At 40.7% G+C, this 19673-nt stretch overlaps 1 protein-coding gene across 1 annotated transcript in view; it reads left to right on the top strand.

The window, feature by feature from the left end:
* EYA1 (EYA transcriptional coactivator and phosphatase 1) overlaps positions 1-19673 on the top strand; it is a 169644-nt gene that overhangs the window by 23854 nt on the left and 126117 nt on the right. The window contains exons 4-7 of the mRNA XM_007084782.3: positions 3902-3979; positions 14807-14876; positions 15198-15343; positions 19491-19613. Of these exons, the coding sequence (XP_007084844.1) occupies positions 3902-3979; positions 14807-14876; positions 15198-15343; positions 19491-19613 (417 nt within the window). The remainder of the gene's footprint in view (positions 1-3901; positions 3980-14806; positions 14877-15197; positions 15344-19490; positions 19614-19673) is intronic.

The raw sequence follows: 19673 nt of genomic DNA, 5'->3' as shown, positions 1-19673 counted from the left end.
TGCTTAGAAATAATTTAGCTAGGTCCAGAGGTCATACTTTTGTAGTCACTTTATCATTAAAGTGTCTCTTTTAATTAGGAGAAATCAAAGTCTTTCTTATGGGATACAATCTATTATATATGAGCTTCACATTAAAGTTAAGTTTATCCTTTGAAAACTAAATTAAGAATATAAAGTCAAGCAACTTGCCTAAGAGCCAATGCAAGGCCATTTTCCTCAGGATGGCCAAAATCAAATTCAATCATACAGTAAAATCAAATCAAGGTAACTTGAATGTAACTTAAGAAGGCAGGACTAATGATGATTATAGGAGAAAACTTACACAGTAGTCCCTCCTCATCTGTGGATAATATGTTCTAAGACCCCCAGGACATGCTTGAAACCATGGACCGTACCAAACTCTACATACATACTACGAATCCTAACTGCATTCCTGTAATGTAGGGGTCATTTAAAAATTTTTGTATGTGAGATAATTAAGATCAGAGCTCAAATAACTTTTATAAAGTCTTAAAGTGGATAACTGGATTCTTTGACTCCAAAACCAAAGCTCAAAGATGTTGATAGATGAGAGTTTGTGGCAGCCCTGGAGGGTAGCACGTTGCCCTGTACAGTACAGGCCTAGAGAACATGACTGAGCAAAGGAGTTGCAGGGGGGAGGGGGGCAGGGGGTTGTGAAGATGAAAGAGGCAAAGGGGAGTTTCTGAATAATTAGAGAATATTTAAGGACTTAGGTCCTTAAAGTATCAGATAGAAGATTGAACACTGGAGTGATGAAGACAGACTCTTGAATGGGGGCAAAAGAGAATAAAAATTGCTGTTTTCTACCAGACTGAAATCCTGTAATGAAGGAAAATGTACAGTGGAGATAAAAGAATCCTACAGTTACTTAGAAGAGAACAGAGGATTCATAGATTTTTCTTTTCAGATAGGTGGCTTAGATGGGATGATTGTTCTCAGATGTGACACTGCCTTAAATCTGTAAGAGTTAAAAATTTCAGGAGGTGGTATTTAAATCTCTAGGAGTTAAAAAAAATTGAGCCTTGGAGAGGTGATCTATTCTGTCATCTATGGCATATTTATAAATCCGATAGCGCGAGTGAGGATGGGTAGTTTGGTGGCTGGAGATCCCTCTTGTCTTTTTAACTTTCTGGAGGGTGTATGCTTGGCAACAACAACTCGGGAGGTGGTCTCTCTTTATTTGGCTTTCACTCAGAAACTATTTTACATCACAATAAATCTTCAGTCTCTTTAGCATTGGGTCCCTGGTGATCAAAGTATTCAGTTCCAGTACCTGATAAAATCATGAGTATCTTGGTAGTTACTTTATATACATCCTCTTCTTTTCAACAGTGAGCCTTTTAAAAAAAATTGGACTCATTAGGAAAAGGGAGTCTTTATTCCTTAGTATATAGATGGGTATATTTGAACAATGGCAGAAGCTAATGTACTTGAGGCCTAAAAGAAAAAGTATCCTCCTCCTTTCCTTCTTCGTTTTAGTGGAATTTCAAGTATAATTTAATGTGTCTCCTGGGAGTGAAAGCTACATTCGATCAAGCTAGTAATATGGAGAATAGCTAGAGTAAGTCTTAGGGGTATAAGAGTGGGAGTGGTTTTGGTATAGTAAGCTCTCGCCAAGTAATTTTATCATCCAATCTGTAGAATCCTAGATCTTAGATTTGGTAAAGATTTCGAAGTAATGTGGGCTAACACCCTATGCACTGGAAAATTTTTTCTTCACCATTTTCTCAGGCTGAATGAGGAGCTTCTACTTGAGATCCCCTAGTGAGTGCATTAGCCTGGGAGTGTTCACACTCTAGGAGGATCTGGACTGCTGGGGTTTTACTTCCCTCTATATCCACCGTGTATGGCACTGTGCCTCAATTTCCTTGCTTTGTTGTAGAGTAGTGCTAATTGTTGAGAAGTGCCACATATTGTCATTTCTTCAAGCCTTGGGATTGAAAACATGCAAAAATAATTCCCATTTCTGCCGCTTACTATGTGACTTTGGACAATTTCCTAGTCCCTTTGCTTTCAATTTTTGCATGTGAAACAAGGAGACAGTACCTAACTAGGGAGCTTGTAAATTGTGCTCTGAGACCTCCTTGGAGAATTCTTTAAAAGGATTAATCATGACGTCCATAGTCTGACAGTAGGAGGCACTTCATATGACCTGTTCCCCTTGGGCCTGATTGTAGTCTTTGATCAGTATATGGTATTTGATTTGGAGTTCAGATCCCTGTGGTAATCTGTCCAGTACAGAGTGAAATAGAGCTATTGCTTTATAGGTACAGGGTGCTGTATGAGTTGTTCTTTCAGGGAGGAAAGGTAGGATGTGGACAACTGGGTAGGAAATTTTGGAGCTGTGTACCAGTAGTAGAGGACCTACTTTCCACAATGTAGGGGAGTATAATGGTTATGAAGAACAAGATCATTAGGTTGCCTGGAGGTGTGAAGAGAAAAGGGAAATACAGGCCTGTGTCAGAATTTAATAGCATCAACTAAGACTTCTAACCCCAAACAACTGGTGGAAAAATGAAAACTTCAGTGACACTATTGTTTGGTCTACACAAAAACAATCCGTTGCAGTGATTCCCATTAGACTTCCTGGTTTTATTTTTCATGTGTTTAGAAGCAGCCTAAATAATTAATTTTTTGTAAGTGACTATCTGCTGCAACTATTTATGTTATCTATTTGAAAACTACTCATTATGTATTAGTAAAAGATTCAAAGGTCAAAGAGGGTGAATTTGTTATTTTCCTGATGTTTATAAGAAATTGTTAATGTTGAGAGAAGGAAAAGCTGCATTTTCTCCATCATTCTTCCCCATTTCAGAATGTTTTTACTTCTAAGGGAAGCCACCCCAAATATTCTCTTGGTAGGACCTTTGTTTTGGGAAACATGTTATTGATTTTTAAGTAGCCCCTAAGGTCTTCTTGCCATTTTTCTGGAAACCCATTAGTGGGGTTGTAAAACTTCCACAAAGTGGGCTAGGCAAATCTCAATGATAGCACTTCACTAGTTGTTTCTAAGGAAAGCAATAATACTCTCTCTTCATTTTTTTTTTAAACCTAAATCTGAGGAAAAAGGCAAATGTTCTGAGGTGTCTGGCTTATCTGTTTGATAGGGGTCAATAATACCATGACTATGTCAGTGGAGTGGATTGCTTTCAATAACTCACAGCATAAGTCTAAATGTTTTTAGTTTACAACCCCAAGGGGCTTTACTAAAGATCATATATGTTTTTGACAAACGGTCTGCAATTGGTTTTCTTTTAGAATGGAAAACTTAATTTCTGCTTCATTTACATTTAGTGTGGTTTTGGTACCAAGTACATCAGATATTGATAAATTGGCAGCCAGATACGACTGAGTGGTTGTAATGATCCATTAAATTGAGCACTCTGTTTTTCAGCTATACTGGATAACTAGGAGTGTGTGTGCGTGCGTGTGTGTGTGTGTGTGTGTGTGTGTGTGTGTGTGTTCACACACGTAAGCATGTGCCTGTCCTTGAGTATCATGGCTTTTTGGCTCTGTTTGGTCAAATGGCTACATACCCAAGGAAATAACTTCATGTCCACATCATATAAATATTAAGATATAAGTTATTTGTTAATAAGGATTTCAATAAATATGTAAGGTAACGCATTTAGCTACTTTTAAAGTGTTTCTGTTTTTAAAGGATAGCTTGACACAATGGATTGTTAACTTAAGGAGAAAACAGCATGCATATGTTTTGTAAAAATGCTATTACAAATATTAATCTGAATTACATTCAAATACTAAAAGACTGGCTTTTAGAGTGATTTTCTTGTAACTATTTTGAATGTTATAACTTCTCCACCATGCCTTTACAAATAACTATTAATTGGATATATGATATATGTTGTTTATTTTGTAGTTAAAACAGAGCCAATGAGCAGCAGTGAAATAGTTTCAACAACAGCAGACGGGTCTTTAGACAATTTCTCAGGTTCAGGTAAGGAATATATATTAGACTTTCACATTAATACAAAACATAGTTTTTCTTAGTTTATTGAAACTGTTAGATATATCAAGTATATATCTGTGTGTATATGTATGTGTGTATGTATTATATAAATGTAATAGAGCCTTATGCAGAGTCCCATTCTTGTAATTCTCTTTTTATCCAATGTTATGAAGTGTTTGCTGAAAATATTGATATCCTATCGAGAAGACAAAATCAAAAGGGGTTTTGTTTCTTTTCTCTTCTACTAAATTATCTTTATGTTAGTGACTCCTTCCCTTTTTCTCTCATTTGTATGATTTTTCTAATCATGCATATTTAGTTAGGCAAAATTTTACTTCTGATACTCTTCAAGGAGTCTTAGAAACTGTCCTCCTGTCATGTCAACTATAGATCTAATTAAACACTTTATAAAGCAGCTTTCAATCCTTAAGTTAGTTTTGATCTCTTTCACGTTAACAAGGCCTGCCTCCAACAAACAAGTTTCACATCTTTGTTAATGAAATTACTGATAGGAAAGTGATTGTGATATTAAAGTAACTGTGAGGTTGTGATTATGTATTTGCCAGATTACCCATATTGGACTATTTCAATAAAGAAATTATTTCTATCAGAAGTAATTCTTAAATTTTTAACGCTTTTTATATTATCTGCTGTGTTTTTAAAACCTCTCAAATGGAAATGCTATACGTACATAAATTTGTGATTGACTTACTCCAGCTCTCAGGGCCACTTATTTAATACATACCACAACTAAAAGGAGTTATACATAGATATAGCATGAAATACAAATGTGTAACTTTTATACTTAGGATACCAGATGGAAGCAATAAGGAAATAACAAAAAGGTGTTATGCCCATGAGTTCTTTTACAAAACACTTACTAGAATCCAACTTAAACCAGAGAATGTGCTTGGTGCCGTTATGGATTCTTAGGTACATGAGAGTGGCCCTGGTTTGAGGCTTAGTGAGGTGAATAGGTAACCAGATCATCACATTACAGTTTGATTTCCAGAGGGAACCCAAGAGATCCCCAAGAATACCTAGGAAGGGACCCAACAGAGACAAGGTTGGGATGAGGTGGGCAAGAAAGGTTTCCTGGGAGAGATGTGATGGCTTCACTCAGCCTTAAAAAATGAGTAGGAATAAAGCACATAGGGTAGGGGGAGGGAGAAAATATGAGGAGGGGGAAGCTGGACAGATGGAACTCCATGGGAACAGACCAAGACACAGAGGCACAGAATTTAGAATTGCCAGTGGTTCAGCATTCCTGGTGTGTACAGTTTTAGTGATGATAGCATGCTGGACAGGGTCAGGATAGAGTCTGACCAGGCTTGCGTGTTCCACATGATGTTTGCGTTGTGTCCTGAGAGCAGTAGGAGACATCAGAGAAAGGGGGTTGCATGATTGTGTTCCCATACAGAATCCAGACTATATCAGGAGTGAGGGGGGCTTGAGAACTGAAGTGGAGAGACCAGATAAAATCTTCTGGCATTTAATACCAGAGAGGAGGTGCTGGCAATGGTGTGGACAAGTGATGCATTAAGATGTATTTGTGAAGTAGAATTTATGGCATAGTAACCAATGAGCACAAGGGGTGAGGGAGGCAGAGACAGGTTAAGGTGACAGAATGCAAGACAAGCATGACTGAGAAGGAAAGGTGGTACCTTCCCTCTGGGGCATGTCGAGTGGGAGGTAACATCCACTCAGAGATGTTGGAGCTTGGGAAAGATCTAGAATGGAAATTTTGGAAGCGTGCAGAGAGTTAAAGCTAGTGGGCTGAAACAGCATTGAAGACAGAATCCCAGGAAGACCAATATGGAGAGATGGGCAGGGGATAAAGTGAAAACACTGATTTTTTCAACTGGGGAAGAAGGAAGAGGATTGAGTTGCAAGTGAAGGCAGGGAAGAATTTCAAGGAAGCGCTGTCTATGTGAGAGATTTGGATACAGCTATTAAAAATAGGTTTGAAAAAACTGAACGGCATGAGGAAATGTTAACTATACCAAATAGGTATACCAAGCAGGTTACAAAAGAGTAACAAAAGGTTTTGTACCAAGCAGGTTACAAAAGAGTAATATGCTCTGTATAATCCATTTATTTTTAAACATTATATGTCTTTGTACATGGGTATACAAATTAATGGTGGTTTTCTCTGGATAATAGAATATAATTTGAATTTTATTCCTTCTGCTTTTTTTAAAAAATATCGTACAGTGTATGTGTATAGCATTCATACTTTTTAAAAGTAGTAATTTTGAAGTGCAAGTTTAAAGTCATGTACTGAAATGAGAGAAGTTTTTTTTTAAGTATCTATGGACAATGATATTGCATTGCTATTTTTCCTGATATTGATAACCTGTGATAAAGGACTAACTTGTTCTTAAATATATACACTGAGGTGTAGTAGCAAAGGGGCATCATATCTGCAACTCCAAAAAAAAAATGAGATATACGTATTTATACACACGCACTTATATAATGAAAAAGGGACTAGAGGACTAAGCTACTAAGACGTTAGCGTTTAGGGAATTGTGGTAAACAATATCTGGAAAATTTTTTCTACTCTACTTGCAACTTTTCTTCAAGTGTCAAGTTATGTCAAAATAAAATATCAATGAGAGGGGCACCTGGATGGCTCAGTTGGTTAAGCATCTGACTCTCGGTTTTGGCTCAGCTCATGATCTCACTGTTCACAGGATCAAGCCTTGTGTTGGGCTCTGCACTGACAGTGTGGAGACTGCTTGGTATTCTCTCTCTTCCTCTGTCTCTGCCCTTGTCTCTCTGCTTCTCTCTCTCTCTCTCTCTCTCTCTCTCTCAAAATAAATAACCTTTAAAAATAAAATATCCATGAGAAACATCAATAGATTTAGCCTACAGCAGTTTCAGTGAGTAGTGATTTACTTCCCCTCGTGCCCACTTGCCTGTATGCCCCATTTCTGTTGCCAGCATAGTTCCTAGCAGATCTAGGTGGTCATAAGTTCAGGGAATAAATGGATGATTTAACCAATAAGGTGAGGAAGTGGAGACAGGGAGGAGAAAAGTGTCTTTCAAGTACGTAAGCGGTGAGAGGAGAAGAGAAGGTAGTCCATTAGAAAGTAAGATACGGGGCTGAGGATGACATTTAGAAAGTCAGAGTGGTTTTGGCTGCCGACACAAACTTTACAGAGGTAGGGGTGATAGGTTGAGGCAAAATGGGGGTAACTGATGGAGGGAGGTCCCTGCTGGGACCGCAGTGGCTTAAATCCAAAACAGAAGTGGATCGCCTTAGAGAAAGGAATAACTTTTCCACAGAAACATCCGGAACAATGGAATGGAAGTTAACGTGCGTGAGTTTGAAGTGGAGGACGGGACACTACGTTAAGGGAATTCCTGTCTGATTCTTCTGTTCAAACCCTCCAGTAGCTCCCATTCATCTCTGAGTAAATGCTGATTCTTTGTAATAGCGAAGAGCCCCATCAGACCTATTGCCTGCTTCCCACTAGTCCTTCAACATGCCAGACATGCTTCCAGTCGGTGCCTTTGCCGTGACCATCTCTCTGCCTGGGGCACCTCTCTGTACACCTACCTGCCTGACTCCTTCATCACCTTGTCTTTGCTCTCATATCACCTTCTCTATAAGGCACCCTGACCACCCTACTCAGTGTTGCAAAACTCTCCACTGTAGGCTTCCAGTCTCTCTAACATGCTAACCACCATAACACAGCCCTTCGCAAACTGTATCATTTACTTGTGTATTAGTTTTATTGTTGGCTTTTCACCCCACCAAAATGTAAGCTTGTGATGGCGAAGATTTGGCTAGCTTTGTTCATTCGTATCCTCAACACTTAAAAAGTTAGGCACTTAGATATTTGCTAGATGAATGAATGGATGAATGAATGATGGCTTCTACTTTTTCCTCTGAAGCAACTCATTTTGAGCTATCAACTCATTTGATAGTGATAGGCTTGTGAGCTGGAAAAGATGAGAAGAATGAAATAGATGCCATGAGGAGTTGGGAAGCCCGAGGCTGCTTGGAATATAAAAGAAGGTTGGCAATAGAGCCCGAGTCCAAACAAAGGTAGAACGATGAATGTGGAGCCTTTATGGCAGAGCAGTTTTTCTCTACAAGAGTTTTGGTGCTCAGGTAAAAATGATATTTAAGGATTTTCCGGTAAGGCAGGGAAGAATGTGGAAGTAAAAGGACAGGTATCAGTAAGAGTTTAAAATAATTATTCATGTAGCCTCAAAGTTTTTTTTTCTTTTTTTTTAAAGCAAAGGTAAGGGATAACAAATTGAGAGAAAATAGGCTGTCGAGGGGTCCTGCATCTGTGATAACGTTGGAGAACAGATGAGACTAGAGGAAAGAAAATTCTGGAAGGAGAGGATGTTTCTTCCTTAATCTCGAAACTCAGTGAGACCTCTGCCACATGCTTCCGTAGTCAGTCCTCTGTACTTCCTTTCTTCAGCCTTCATCACTACTTTTTAAATTACTTTGTATTATCTTTCCTCCTGCTAACCCATAGCACTATGAGAACAGAAATTTTATTTGGCTTGCTTACAGTTATAGTCCTAGCACCCATCATGGAATTGAGCACATGGATGCTGGTCAGTAAATGTTAAGTAAACAAATAAATTGGTTGATGCTGTTGTGGTGCAAGACTGTGGAATGGGGGGGGGGGGGAAGGTTCACAATGTGGTCTTGAGCTTGATGGTTGGAGTAGAAGACTAGAGTTGAGGCCTAGATGGAATGAGAGAAGTGTTGGATACATAACCCAAGACAACGTTGGGACTTGTTAGCGGATATAGTCAAATATTAAAGTTTTTGATAAATGTGAGGCCACGTTTCGGAGGTGGGTCATTCATGGAAGTTTTTAAGAATTGCCATAAATCTTAGAAAAGGAAGGCCTTATGGGAGAGCAAACAACAACGATTTGGAAGAAAAAGCAGTGAGGATATGTTTTTCAGGTCTCTTGTAATATCTGGAATCTGAGAGAAGGAGTAGGATCTACTTGGAAGAAGCTCTACAGGAGAAGCAAGGTCCTTGGAAAAAGGCTTAGCAGAAGGTGAAAGGAAAGTTTGGTGAAGAGACTGAAGCTATAGGGGATCTTGTTTTCCATAGACTGATTCTCCATGTCGCACAATGGAGAAGGGGATGGAGTACGCTAGGGATTTTTTCCTTCCTTCTTTCTGTCTTTCTTGAGTGAAAATGTAAAAATCATGGCCTGCTGGAGCAGTTGTGAATGGGACTTAGGGTTTATAAGAAAAAGAGAAGTCTGGAGAAAGCGATCTCTGAGCATTTGACTCCAAAACGGTCTTCACCTCTGTGGTCACTACTCCTGCTTCCTTCTCCATGATGACTTCATTCACATCTCAACCTTGGGTGTCTTGAGGCAATAGCAAGGATAAAGAGGAACTGGAGCCATGCTGACATTGGTAGTAGCCGTCTCACCTCTGTGCCTCAAGGAACCTGAGCATCTTAAAGCATTAAGGAGGCAGTGAAACTCCCTCTTTTCCAGGGAAATCCCCAGGTATCCTTATATGGGGAGACCGGAGGAGAGCAGGTGATTTTCAAAGGCATGTTGCCGAATTGAAAATGGCAAGGTTACTATGTTTTTAAAATTCAATGATGTTCTGCCCATTTACTATTGACCACTGAAAAGCAGTATTTTAGCGATCTAAATGTATTAAGAGCAATTGAGGTTGAAAATAATGTTTTTAAGGATTACAAAATATCTTTGCCTTCTGTTTCTTCCATTTCCACAAAGTCTAAATTTGTTATTAATTGGTTAAATGAAGTGCCAGCTGATAATATTGATCATATAATATAATGTTGATCATATAATCAAATAATCATGCAATATAATGATCATATAATATAATGGTCATCAATATAATGTTGATGTCTGGTAGTGTTTGAAAATTAGAAATAGGAACAGGAATGCTTCTAGAGGAGAAAGAAATGTCCTGGATGAAAAATAGGATTTCTTTGTCTTTTAATTGCTCGTAAAAAGATGTAACTTTTTGGGTCTGACTCCTTCATTCAACAGTTATGTGTGGAGCACCTAGTGTATAGGAGGCAGTGTTCTAGGTGGTGGAATTATGACAGTGGTGAAGTAGATGAGGTCCCTGCCCTCAAGGAGTTTTCGTTCTGTGGGTGAGGCAGGTAATAAAGAGCTAAGTGGTAGTGAAAGTAAGTAGGCTACAACAGAAATGAGAGCAGATCAAAGCATACAGCGAGGAGTGGCTGGGGGTCTCTTTTAGAGGGACGGCCTCTCTGAAGGGTGGGCATACGAGCAGAGATCTTAGGGAATAAGTTCGAGTTTATGTATGTATGTATTTTATGTAATTTATTTTTAAGTTTGGGTTAATTTAAATGTAAGAGGATAATGGGGCTTAGAGTTGGGGACAGTTGTGACATGATCCAATATATGTTTTTAAGAGATCAGCATTTGTTGTGTGGAAAATGCTTTATGGGAGAAGAGGGGAGAGGAGGGTAAATAGAAACAGGGAGACCGGTATGGCCATGGCTGAGAAGAGAGAGGACTGTATTAGCCCGTGTCCTTCTTAGAAGAGCCACAGAGGCGGGACTAAATGTGCCAGGATTCCATTAGGGGAAAGGAGTGGAGGAGAAAGAGAGGAGGGTGAGGCTGTGGGTGGGGAAGGGGGTTCCTGACCACCATTCCCCGGTAGCCATCACATTGATAATTGCAACAGGGTGGTAAACGAGAGCAGGGAGAAGTTGTCAAGTAGAGGGCTTTTCTGAAGGGAGAGCTGGCTGAATTTATGATGAAATGATAGGAGGAAAGAGAAGAGTCAAAACTTTTGGACTTTCAACTTGTCCATCTGAGTGATGTTGTTAATGAGATGGGAGCAGTGAAGGAGGAACTGCTAATTTGGGGATTTCTGTTCACCTTCTCAGGAGATTCTCAAGCTTAGGTCCTCCCCTCCCTTCCCACAACAAAGATTTAGGGAGGTTCTTTAACTTCTAGGTTAGAACAAAGAGAAATAATGGCATAATAGGAAACAAATGTACTAAAACAGAGGCATTAGTTGCCCATACATTCTCAAGGCTCTGGCATGTGTAATTTGGAGCTTACTAATGGTAAAAGAACCATTTTATTTACCTTGATGAATGATCTGGGAGCGTTCTTTTTGCTTTAGGGTGTTCTGGTCCCATGAAATTTAAAAGTAATCAGAATTCCTAAATTGTTTGAAAAGTTAAAGGTGTTTTAGGCAATTAAGAGGAAAAGTACTTGAGGTATGACTTGGAAGATTCTGGACTTTAGTCCACACAAAATTGTAGGGGCTCGGATTTAGGGAAATCCCCCAAAATAGGGATTTATTATATGGCATTAAATATTTAATCATTCTAGGGGCACATCGTTAGGTAATTAGTAGCAAGATACCCAGGCAACATCACAGCTTCTTATTCACATGTATTTTATAAAGGGTACTATTCACAGGTGCCTGGGTGGCTCTGTCGGTTGGGCGTCTGGCTCTTGATTTTGCCCAGGTCATGATCTCATGGTTTGTGAGATGGAGCCCCGTGGCCCCGTGTTGAGCTCAGTGCTGACAGTGTAGAGCCTGCTTGGCATATTCATTCTCTCTCTCTCTCTCTCTCTCTCTCTCTCTCTCTTCCCCCCCCCACCCCCCGCTTGTGTTCATTCTCTCTCTCTCTCTCAAAATAAAAAATAAACTAAAAAAAAAAATACTGTTCACTCCAAATTGTATTGCCAAAGGACTGAATCAGATTTATTTTGTATGTTTACACATAACTGCAAAAAATTTAACCATCCTTCACATCATCAGGGTTTAAAAAAAATCTACTTTGCTTATGACCTATTTCTTCACATTCTTCATATTGTTGATTGATTTCTTCCCACATGCCAGGCCCTGTCGGGTGCCAAGGAAACAAAAGAGAGCAAGGGGTCCTTGGCCCCAGAAGCTCATGGTTAGCAGAGGAAGTGAACATCTATACACATGTTAACTATAATGCAGCGTGGTTAAGTGCTACATGGCCAATGTTTACGGCACTTCAAAAAGGTACAGAGAAGAAAGATATTATCCGAAGGAGAAGATGATGTTTGAGTCCCACTGGAGGAGTGTTTGTCAGGCAGGGAGAAGGCCTTAGAGTGCAGAGGGTCTGGTCTGAAGAGCCCCCCGAGACGAAGATGAGCACGCATGGCATGTGTGGGCAGTCCTCAACTCCAAGGAGGCTACATATTACCAAACCCAGGGGAGGGGGGATGATTGAATCTCTGGACTCTGCCAAGAAATTTGGAACTTTTCCTAAGGATAACACGAGCACAGTTGAGAGCTCCTAAGCTGGAACATGGACATAAAGAAGTTTCCATTTAAGAAAGATCACTGTGGTGGCAGTGCAGTATTGCGTTCAGGCCCGCAGATGGGACACAGGGAACGTGACAGAGGCTAACGAGAGCCGGGACAGGGGAGCGGGGATGGCGTGTGCAGAACAGCTCAACAGGCAGTATCTGGATTTGGGATGGGTGACTTGTGACTCATGAAATGGAGGGAGGGAAAATGAGATTATTCTGAGGTTTCTTGTTTCTTCACAGGAGGTCAGGAAATAGTATGTTTTGATGGAAGGAGGCAGTCGTGGGTTCAAATACCACCTTTCCCATTTATTTGCTCGAATGTGTTACTTAAGTTCTATGCCCCATATGTAAAATGGGGACAGACAATCGTGTTGTGTGGACCAAGATCAAAGAGAAGAGTTGGAACTTCAGTCTGAGCCAAAATTAAATTCTGATTCCAGAACCTGTGCTCAATTACCACACACTGAGCCCCCCCCCCGAACCCCGATCTCTTTCTTCATGTGTACACACCTATCCTCCACATTCAACCTTAAAGCTTCACGGAACTCACCGCACCCTGTGTAATAAGCCTGATACAGTCTCTTCTGTTATTCTGTTTACCTGTGAAAAACTTCTGGGTGCAACCTGTGAAGCTGAGTTTGTGATCATGGGTCCTGACCCATAGTTTGAAAAACCCAGGGAGAGAGCTGGGCAAGAATAAAAGGGATTTCTGTGGCTTCCACCATCCGGTTGCATTGCGTTTTTGTTCCGGTTTAGTTATTTATTTTTTAAAGTCGTTTTGAACTGTGATTGTCCAGGGAAGGTATTCCTCCTCCAGCTACTCTGCCGGGTATATCTACTTTGCCCTTGGTCTCTTTTCAGGCTTAGCAAAGGAGAACAGGAAAGGCTGTAGTCGAGGATGACCTGGGCAGGTGGTAGTCCTTGTTGTCCAAGTGTGCTCGCACTAATCCCTCCCTTCTATAAATTGCAATATTTAACTAATCCCCCCATGGCTATTTGTGTGTCAGCCTCCCCACACGTGACAGAACTTGTCTTTGCGTGTTTGCATCTGCGGCATCTAGCTCGGCGGCTGGTGCGGAATAGTGACTCAACACGTGCCCGCAGGTCGGGGCGCACCAGCTGAGTTGGCCTGCCCTCGCTTTAATGCGGACCCCGACTCTGCCAAACTGAGAGCCACATGGCTGAAGTCTGGCAGCTGGCATGCAGCAGTGGTATGAGTCTGGATCTACGGTCACTGCGTGAGGCCGGCTTGCTTTACAAGGAAAGGATCATTCCGGATCCAGATTCTGGTCCAACTCTACCGCTGTTCTCCCGAACCCAAATGGAAAACTGAGCTTGAGAAGTATACGTGGACTGATGTGACGTTATGAAAAATGTATCAGACTTTGAGCGCATGGAAGCTTTTAGAAGGATTTTAATACGCAGCATAGTTCATAAATAATAGAGCCCCTGAAGACTGTGATTACTACTGGAAGAAGAAGATGAACCTATTATATCTTGTAATTGTACCCAAAGACTATACATCTTAGCTAGGTAGAGGGTAGAGGATAGGGGTATTTACATATATTTATATGTAATACATGGAAACACATAGAGCTGTGGGTATATATATGTGTGTGTAATATATATTGTACATAAAATCGCCCCTATTTACAATAAAGCTGAGAACTACCATTTTAAGGCCTTATGTTAACAAAAATGGATTTTTGTTTTAGTTCAGGACGAGTGTAAAAGAATGGCAGAGTTTAGTGCATTTCTGAGACCTACTGAGTAACGTATATGTGATTAAAAAGAAATGAAATTCTGCTTGAATGTTTGAATAACCTCTTTAAACGACAACAAAAACATTTTATTTTATTTTTTTAACTTAAATAACTGAAGTTAAGCACGTTTCACTGAAAAAGGCCCAGGAACACTGCCTCAGTACAAGAAAGATCAGGCTTCGCTTGCAACTTGAGAAATTTAAGAGCGCTGTAGGAATGCATTTTTACTAAAAAATGTTGCTAAATTCACGCAGGCAAATGAGGAGCGGCCCCATTTCTGCTCACCTGGGAGAAGATTAGACTGCGTTTCCCGTTAATCCAGGGTCAGGTGTGTGTGTGTCCCTGAGCGCACACAATAGGCCAGGTGACCTTTTGGTCCCGCCCAGCCCTGCAAATTCACCCTCGTCCCCGCCCCCCTTTGAGCGGGGCCCTTCTGCACAGTGGCCAGGACTCCTTGTCCTCTTACCCTGCAGCTGCCAGCTATTTCAGATGATTGTGACCACTTTCTAAGACCTAATCTAAACTTAGAACCACTTCATCAGTTCCCAAAGGTTGTTCCGTAGATTTTCGCTTGGGTTGATCGCATGAAATTGCCGTTTTGGTTTTTTTTTCAGGCCCAAAAGGTTGAATGCTGGCCATTTCGTATGGGCTACCTGTCGTTCAAACTAGATCAGCGCTTTATGCTGATTTCGTATTTTGCTTTGACTGTTATGTGTTCTTTTTCTTTTTTTTTCCAGCAATTGGGAGCAGTAGCTTCAGCCCAAGACCAACTCACCAGTTCTCCCCACCACAGATTTACCCTTCCAAGTAAGATGTATTTTCTCTCAATAAATGCCTTTTCTGAGTAGTCTTTTACCTTATTTCAAGTCATGTTTTGTGCCCACATGTTACATCTTGATTTAAACTAAAGTGCATTTCACAGAGCCGTAAATGTGTTGACACAAATTTCTTTTGAGCGTCACCTAGAAGAGATACTGAAGTTTTTCAGTACTTTGTGTATTGTATTTGGAAGTTATACTTGAAGAGACCGTCTTTAACTGCAATTTGTGATATGGTTGTTAATCAGTTACCTTGCATGTTTCCATCTAATGCATGGGCTTTCTATTTTCTGTCATTTCTGACAAATAGCAGACCATACCCACATATTCTCCCTACCCCTTCCTCACAAACTATGGCTGCATATGGGCAAACACAGTTTACCACAGGAATGCAACAAGCTACAGCATATGTCACATACCCACAGCCGGGACAGCCGTACGGAATTTCCTCATATGGTGAGTAATCCCGTTACTTCAGTGGTGGGATCTAATGGGCATACCTGTGGGGGGGGGGCAAGGTTCATAGGAGTGGTACCTAAAGACTGCCATCTTGGGCCGCTTTAGAAGGTGTGATCACCTTTTGTGTCTAAATTCTTCATCTGATTGTTTTCAACGAGCCTTGTAAGAAGCGGCGGCTCCTTCTCTGGAAGTCGTCAGTGGCAGATAGATTGCGTGGTTCGTATGCCGTCTTGCTCTCCTTCCCCCCCCCCCACCCCCCGCCCCCATTGGTAGCTCAACTTTTAATTTGCTGCTTGAGCACTTGGTTGTGGAATCCAAAGCATTTTAGTGCATATTTGAGATAAAACTTCTGTGAATGAAGTCTTTTAGGGTAAAGATACGTTTCCTATTTATCAGATACCTAGCTATGATTAGGGAAGTACAAACAGAATTCAACAAATCCTTGCTCTGAACGTGAGGCTGGTAGTACTTTTAAATTTCAGCATTATCAACCATTAGGAAAAGTGATCTATATATCACAGCTTGGGCTGCCCTTTGAAGAGGCAAAGCAGGAAACCTTTAAAGCTCACATCCCTATTTGTTCCTTCCCACCTGGAGATTACCTTTATCTTGGTGTAATTTAACTCCATTGTTAAAGGGTCAATACCTGTAAATTAAAAATAAATCCAGCAAAACCCCAAAGTTTAATTTTAAGAAATCTTAGAATTTCAAGATACCTTTTCTTCAATTGAATTGCAATTGCAATTTTAAACACATTGCACTTTGTTTGAGCAGGAAGAATGTGAATCATTAACATTTCCTTAAGAAAAAAAATCTAGCGATCAAGAAAACGTACATGGAAGCTTGGAGGAAAGGACTGATAAAATAAATAAATCTGTGCTTATAGCAGTATATTGAAAGAAATAATGTTCTTTAAGCATTTCATTAATAATTAGAAGGCAAATTACTTTATTCCTTCTTATTTTCTACCTTTACCCCAAACCAAATCGACTATATATAAATTTCTTATAAAATATACCGAAATTAAAATGTAAATTATATATGATTTCACCCTTTATGGTTTCATTTCAAAATTACCCAGAACTGAAAGTTATCTAGCTAGGTTTTTTTTTTTTTTTTTCCTAGCTAGGCATTTTTAAGCCAGATTTTAGAAACAACCATAAGATGGACTTCCTAGAATTGCCTTACATTTCTATAACTTTTATGCAAGATTTCTGAAAATAATGGTAGATTTAGATCAATTTTATCTGCCATCAACTCTTAACCAATTCTTGTGCTAAATGAGGAAAAAGGACCTCGGATTTGAATTACATAGCTTCAACACTATGATGTGAGTTGAGGCAGTCCCCAGTTTATATTCTCAAAATGTATTTGTAACCTGATTATTTGAAGTGTAAATGTATCTTCTGGTGCAAACAACCTGAAAGTGCTGGAGGCCTACCAGGCCTGCCAGGAGAGGGTGCCCTTCATGCCATTGCCTCGACTGCCACTCACACAGCAGCTCTCTTGTTCCTTCTCTCCATTCAATTATGGTAGGGCCCTTTGCCACTTTCCGGGCTGTGGTCTAGGACCCTTCCAGTACTGAACCATCAGTGGATGTCCCTATTGTCTGAGATAATTGTTCCAGGAGCAGAGATTCTGAGGTTCAAATCAGACCTGGTAGAGTAAGGATAGGGACTTTAACGGAAGAGGTGGGGGTCGGGAGATGGTAAGGGCAAGGCTCCATGTCGAGGGCTTTGACCCCAGGGCCATCTGTGCTTATAAATCTCCTGAGTCCTCAGCATTTTCCTGATCACTGTCTTCCTTCTCTTTTGGGGCCTTGAGTACAAAGAGATGCTCCCAGTGCTTCTGACCAGGCATTCTATTTTTCCTGGGCCAGCGCATTGAAAAGTACGACCGCCATCTCCCCTCTGCTTGCTTGTGAAGGAAGAACACGTAGGTCAGGGTTTTTAACTGCTGATAGTCAAGGTCCAGATGGTCTTAGAAGACTTTCTCCCAGGACTTGTGCCCCCTGGCTTTTTACTTAGACCCTGTAAGAAAAGCTAGGCAAATCTTATCATAGTGGGAATAATACATCAGTGGAGAAGAGAGCTTAACGCTCTTCTCTGGATTGGCATAGAGCCGAGCAGTATGATGAGTTTGCAGGCTTGTGGGTGGAAGCCCGGGAGACAGGTGCAGCTGAGGGTGTTTTCTACCTCTTCCTGCTTTTCCTTATCTGTTCTCATCACAAAGATTGAGCCTCCAGGCTAACACCAGAGGTGGTACAGGAAGACTCAAAGCAGATTAATAGAACCCCCAATGGAGACAGAGCAGGGGGAAATCCCTGTTGGTGACCACATGGAAAGAAAGGGAGTTTCTTGAGCCATCAAGCCACCTGGCCGAGTCAGGTGTCTTTCCAGGGACCATTAATAAGGACGGGTTTGGGATTGCCTGTGCGGGGAAAAGTCACATTTTGTTAAATGTTAAGCTTCTCTTAAGACATAAATGTTAAGATCATCATGAGGCTATGTAGAGATACGCCAGGAATTACTGTAGGCTCTCTCAGCCAAGAGTCAGATTCTTCCACTGCCTCAGGAAAGTTACCTAACTTCATTCTACTGATGAAATTCCCCTAAAATGGAAATAAACTGTGAGACTACTGTGTCTTCTAGATCCCAAAGATATCATTTATCTTAAGTGCAAAGTGAAATTATTCAAAAATGTGGATTCGCTTGGCAGAAGACTTGCTCTCTTCCTTCTGTGGAAATTAAGGACCCTTGTTAACTTTCATGACTGTCTTTAATTACAATCCAGCGCTGAGCCCTGCACAACAGTACTGCCAAACCCAAGTCCTAAAATTCGGATGTCAGCCTGGCATTCTGGGAAGTATTTGGAGGCCACAAACACATGATTTTTATATTACAATGATAAAAAAGAAAGCGTACTTTAGGCTACACTTAAAACAATAATATTGGAATAAATACTTGAAACTATCAGGGACAGAAAGGGAATTATTGGTCAGCTTTACTTGTTTGTAAATCACTATGCTGTTCTATATGATACAGTCCTTTAATATCCTCCTAGCTTCGTGCTTACTTTCTGGTGGGATCGGGTGTTTGGGAGATTTTCCCCTGTGTTGCTTAGTTCTGTGCCCAATATTGTTTCCTCTGACTTCAAAATGAATTGAGTGCTAAAATCATCTTTGTGGCAGAAAGAGTAAAGAAAAAAAGGAAAAAAATGCTGTGAGGCTAAAGACTCTAATCTCCTCTTAGAAAAGAGAATTTTGTGCTCCCCGGTATGTCACTGCTGTGTCGGTGCAGGTAGGGGATTGAGCTCGAGCTAGCTCGAATAAAGGCTCTTTTGCTTTTGTATCGGACTCGGCCTCTGGCAGTCTTTGGGGATCACGAATTCTGGGCATAACATTTGGGGGCTCGGCCCGGGATCCCCAAGACCCCCGAGGGACCCCTGACCCGGAGAGCCTGACTGGCCACAGTTAGTGTCTGTTCGTTCTGTCTTTTCTGTGTGAGCTCATTTCTGGAGTTCTGGTAGTGCTCGACACAGTCTAAGTGGACGCACTGGAGGACCACGGGCCGGGAGTTTCAGAAGACATTCCGATCCTCCCTTCTGGAGGGACGTGGAATCCCCTCATCGGTTTTGGAGGGATGTGGAATCCCCTCAAAGGTCTAAGCTAGCTTTCAGTTTTGCTTCCATGGAGTTGGACACACACACACAAAAAAAAGAGAATTTTGATTTTTGACACTAATCTACACAGTGACTTTTAGAACAATCTAGTTGAAGTTTAATTATGGCTATTACTGGATTCTAAAGGAGATCATCTTTTAACCTCTTATAAAACAACAAAACTAAATCTAGAAATCGTATCACTGGAGTTAAATTTTATAGAAAAGGTAAATCGGAAAGACAAAGGACAATGGGAACAGTCACTCAAATCTGTAATACTCCTGTTTTGTTTCGTTTTGTTTTCATTGAAGTTCTAGGTTAGGGTATTGCACTCTAAGCTTGCATACCTTTGGTTATTGAGATAATATTGGGAAGCATCTGTGACTGAACAGTTGTGGGAGTGTTTGGGGGGGGGTGTTTACCAGCTTTTGAAATGAACATATAGATAAGCTGTCATTAACTGATTTAGGTGCATTGTGGGCAGGCATCAAGACTGAAGGTGGATTGTCACAGTCTCAGTCACCGGGACAGACGGGATTTCTCAGCTATGGCACAAGCTTTGGTACGCCTCAACCTGGACAGGCACCGTATAGTTACCAGATGCAAGGTCTGTATACACACTGACACTAGCCTTTTCATTAATCCTGGAGTCCAGTAGTTACCTTCT

Source organism: Panthera tigris, chromosome F2 (assembly GCF_018350195.1).
Source record: "Panthera tigris isolate Pti1 chromosome F2, P.tigris_Pti1_mat1.1, whole genome shotgun sequence".
NCBI classification, from domain to species: Eukaryota; Metazoa; Chordata; class Mammalia; order Carnivora; family Felidae; genus Panthera; species Panthera tigris.
The sequence above is the reverse complement of the archived record's forward strand: the minus strand, read 5'-3'. Positions and strand labels throughout refer to the sequence as shown.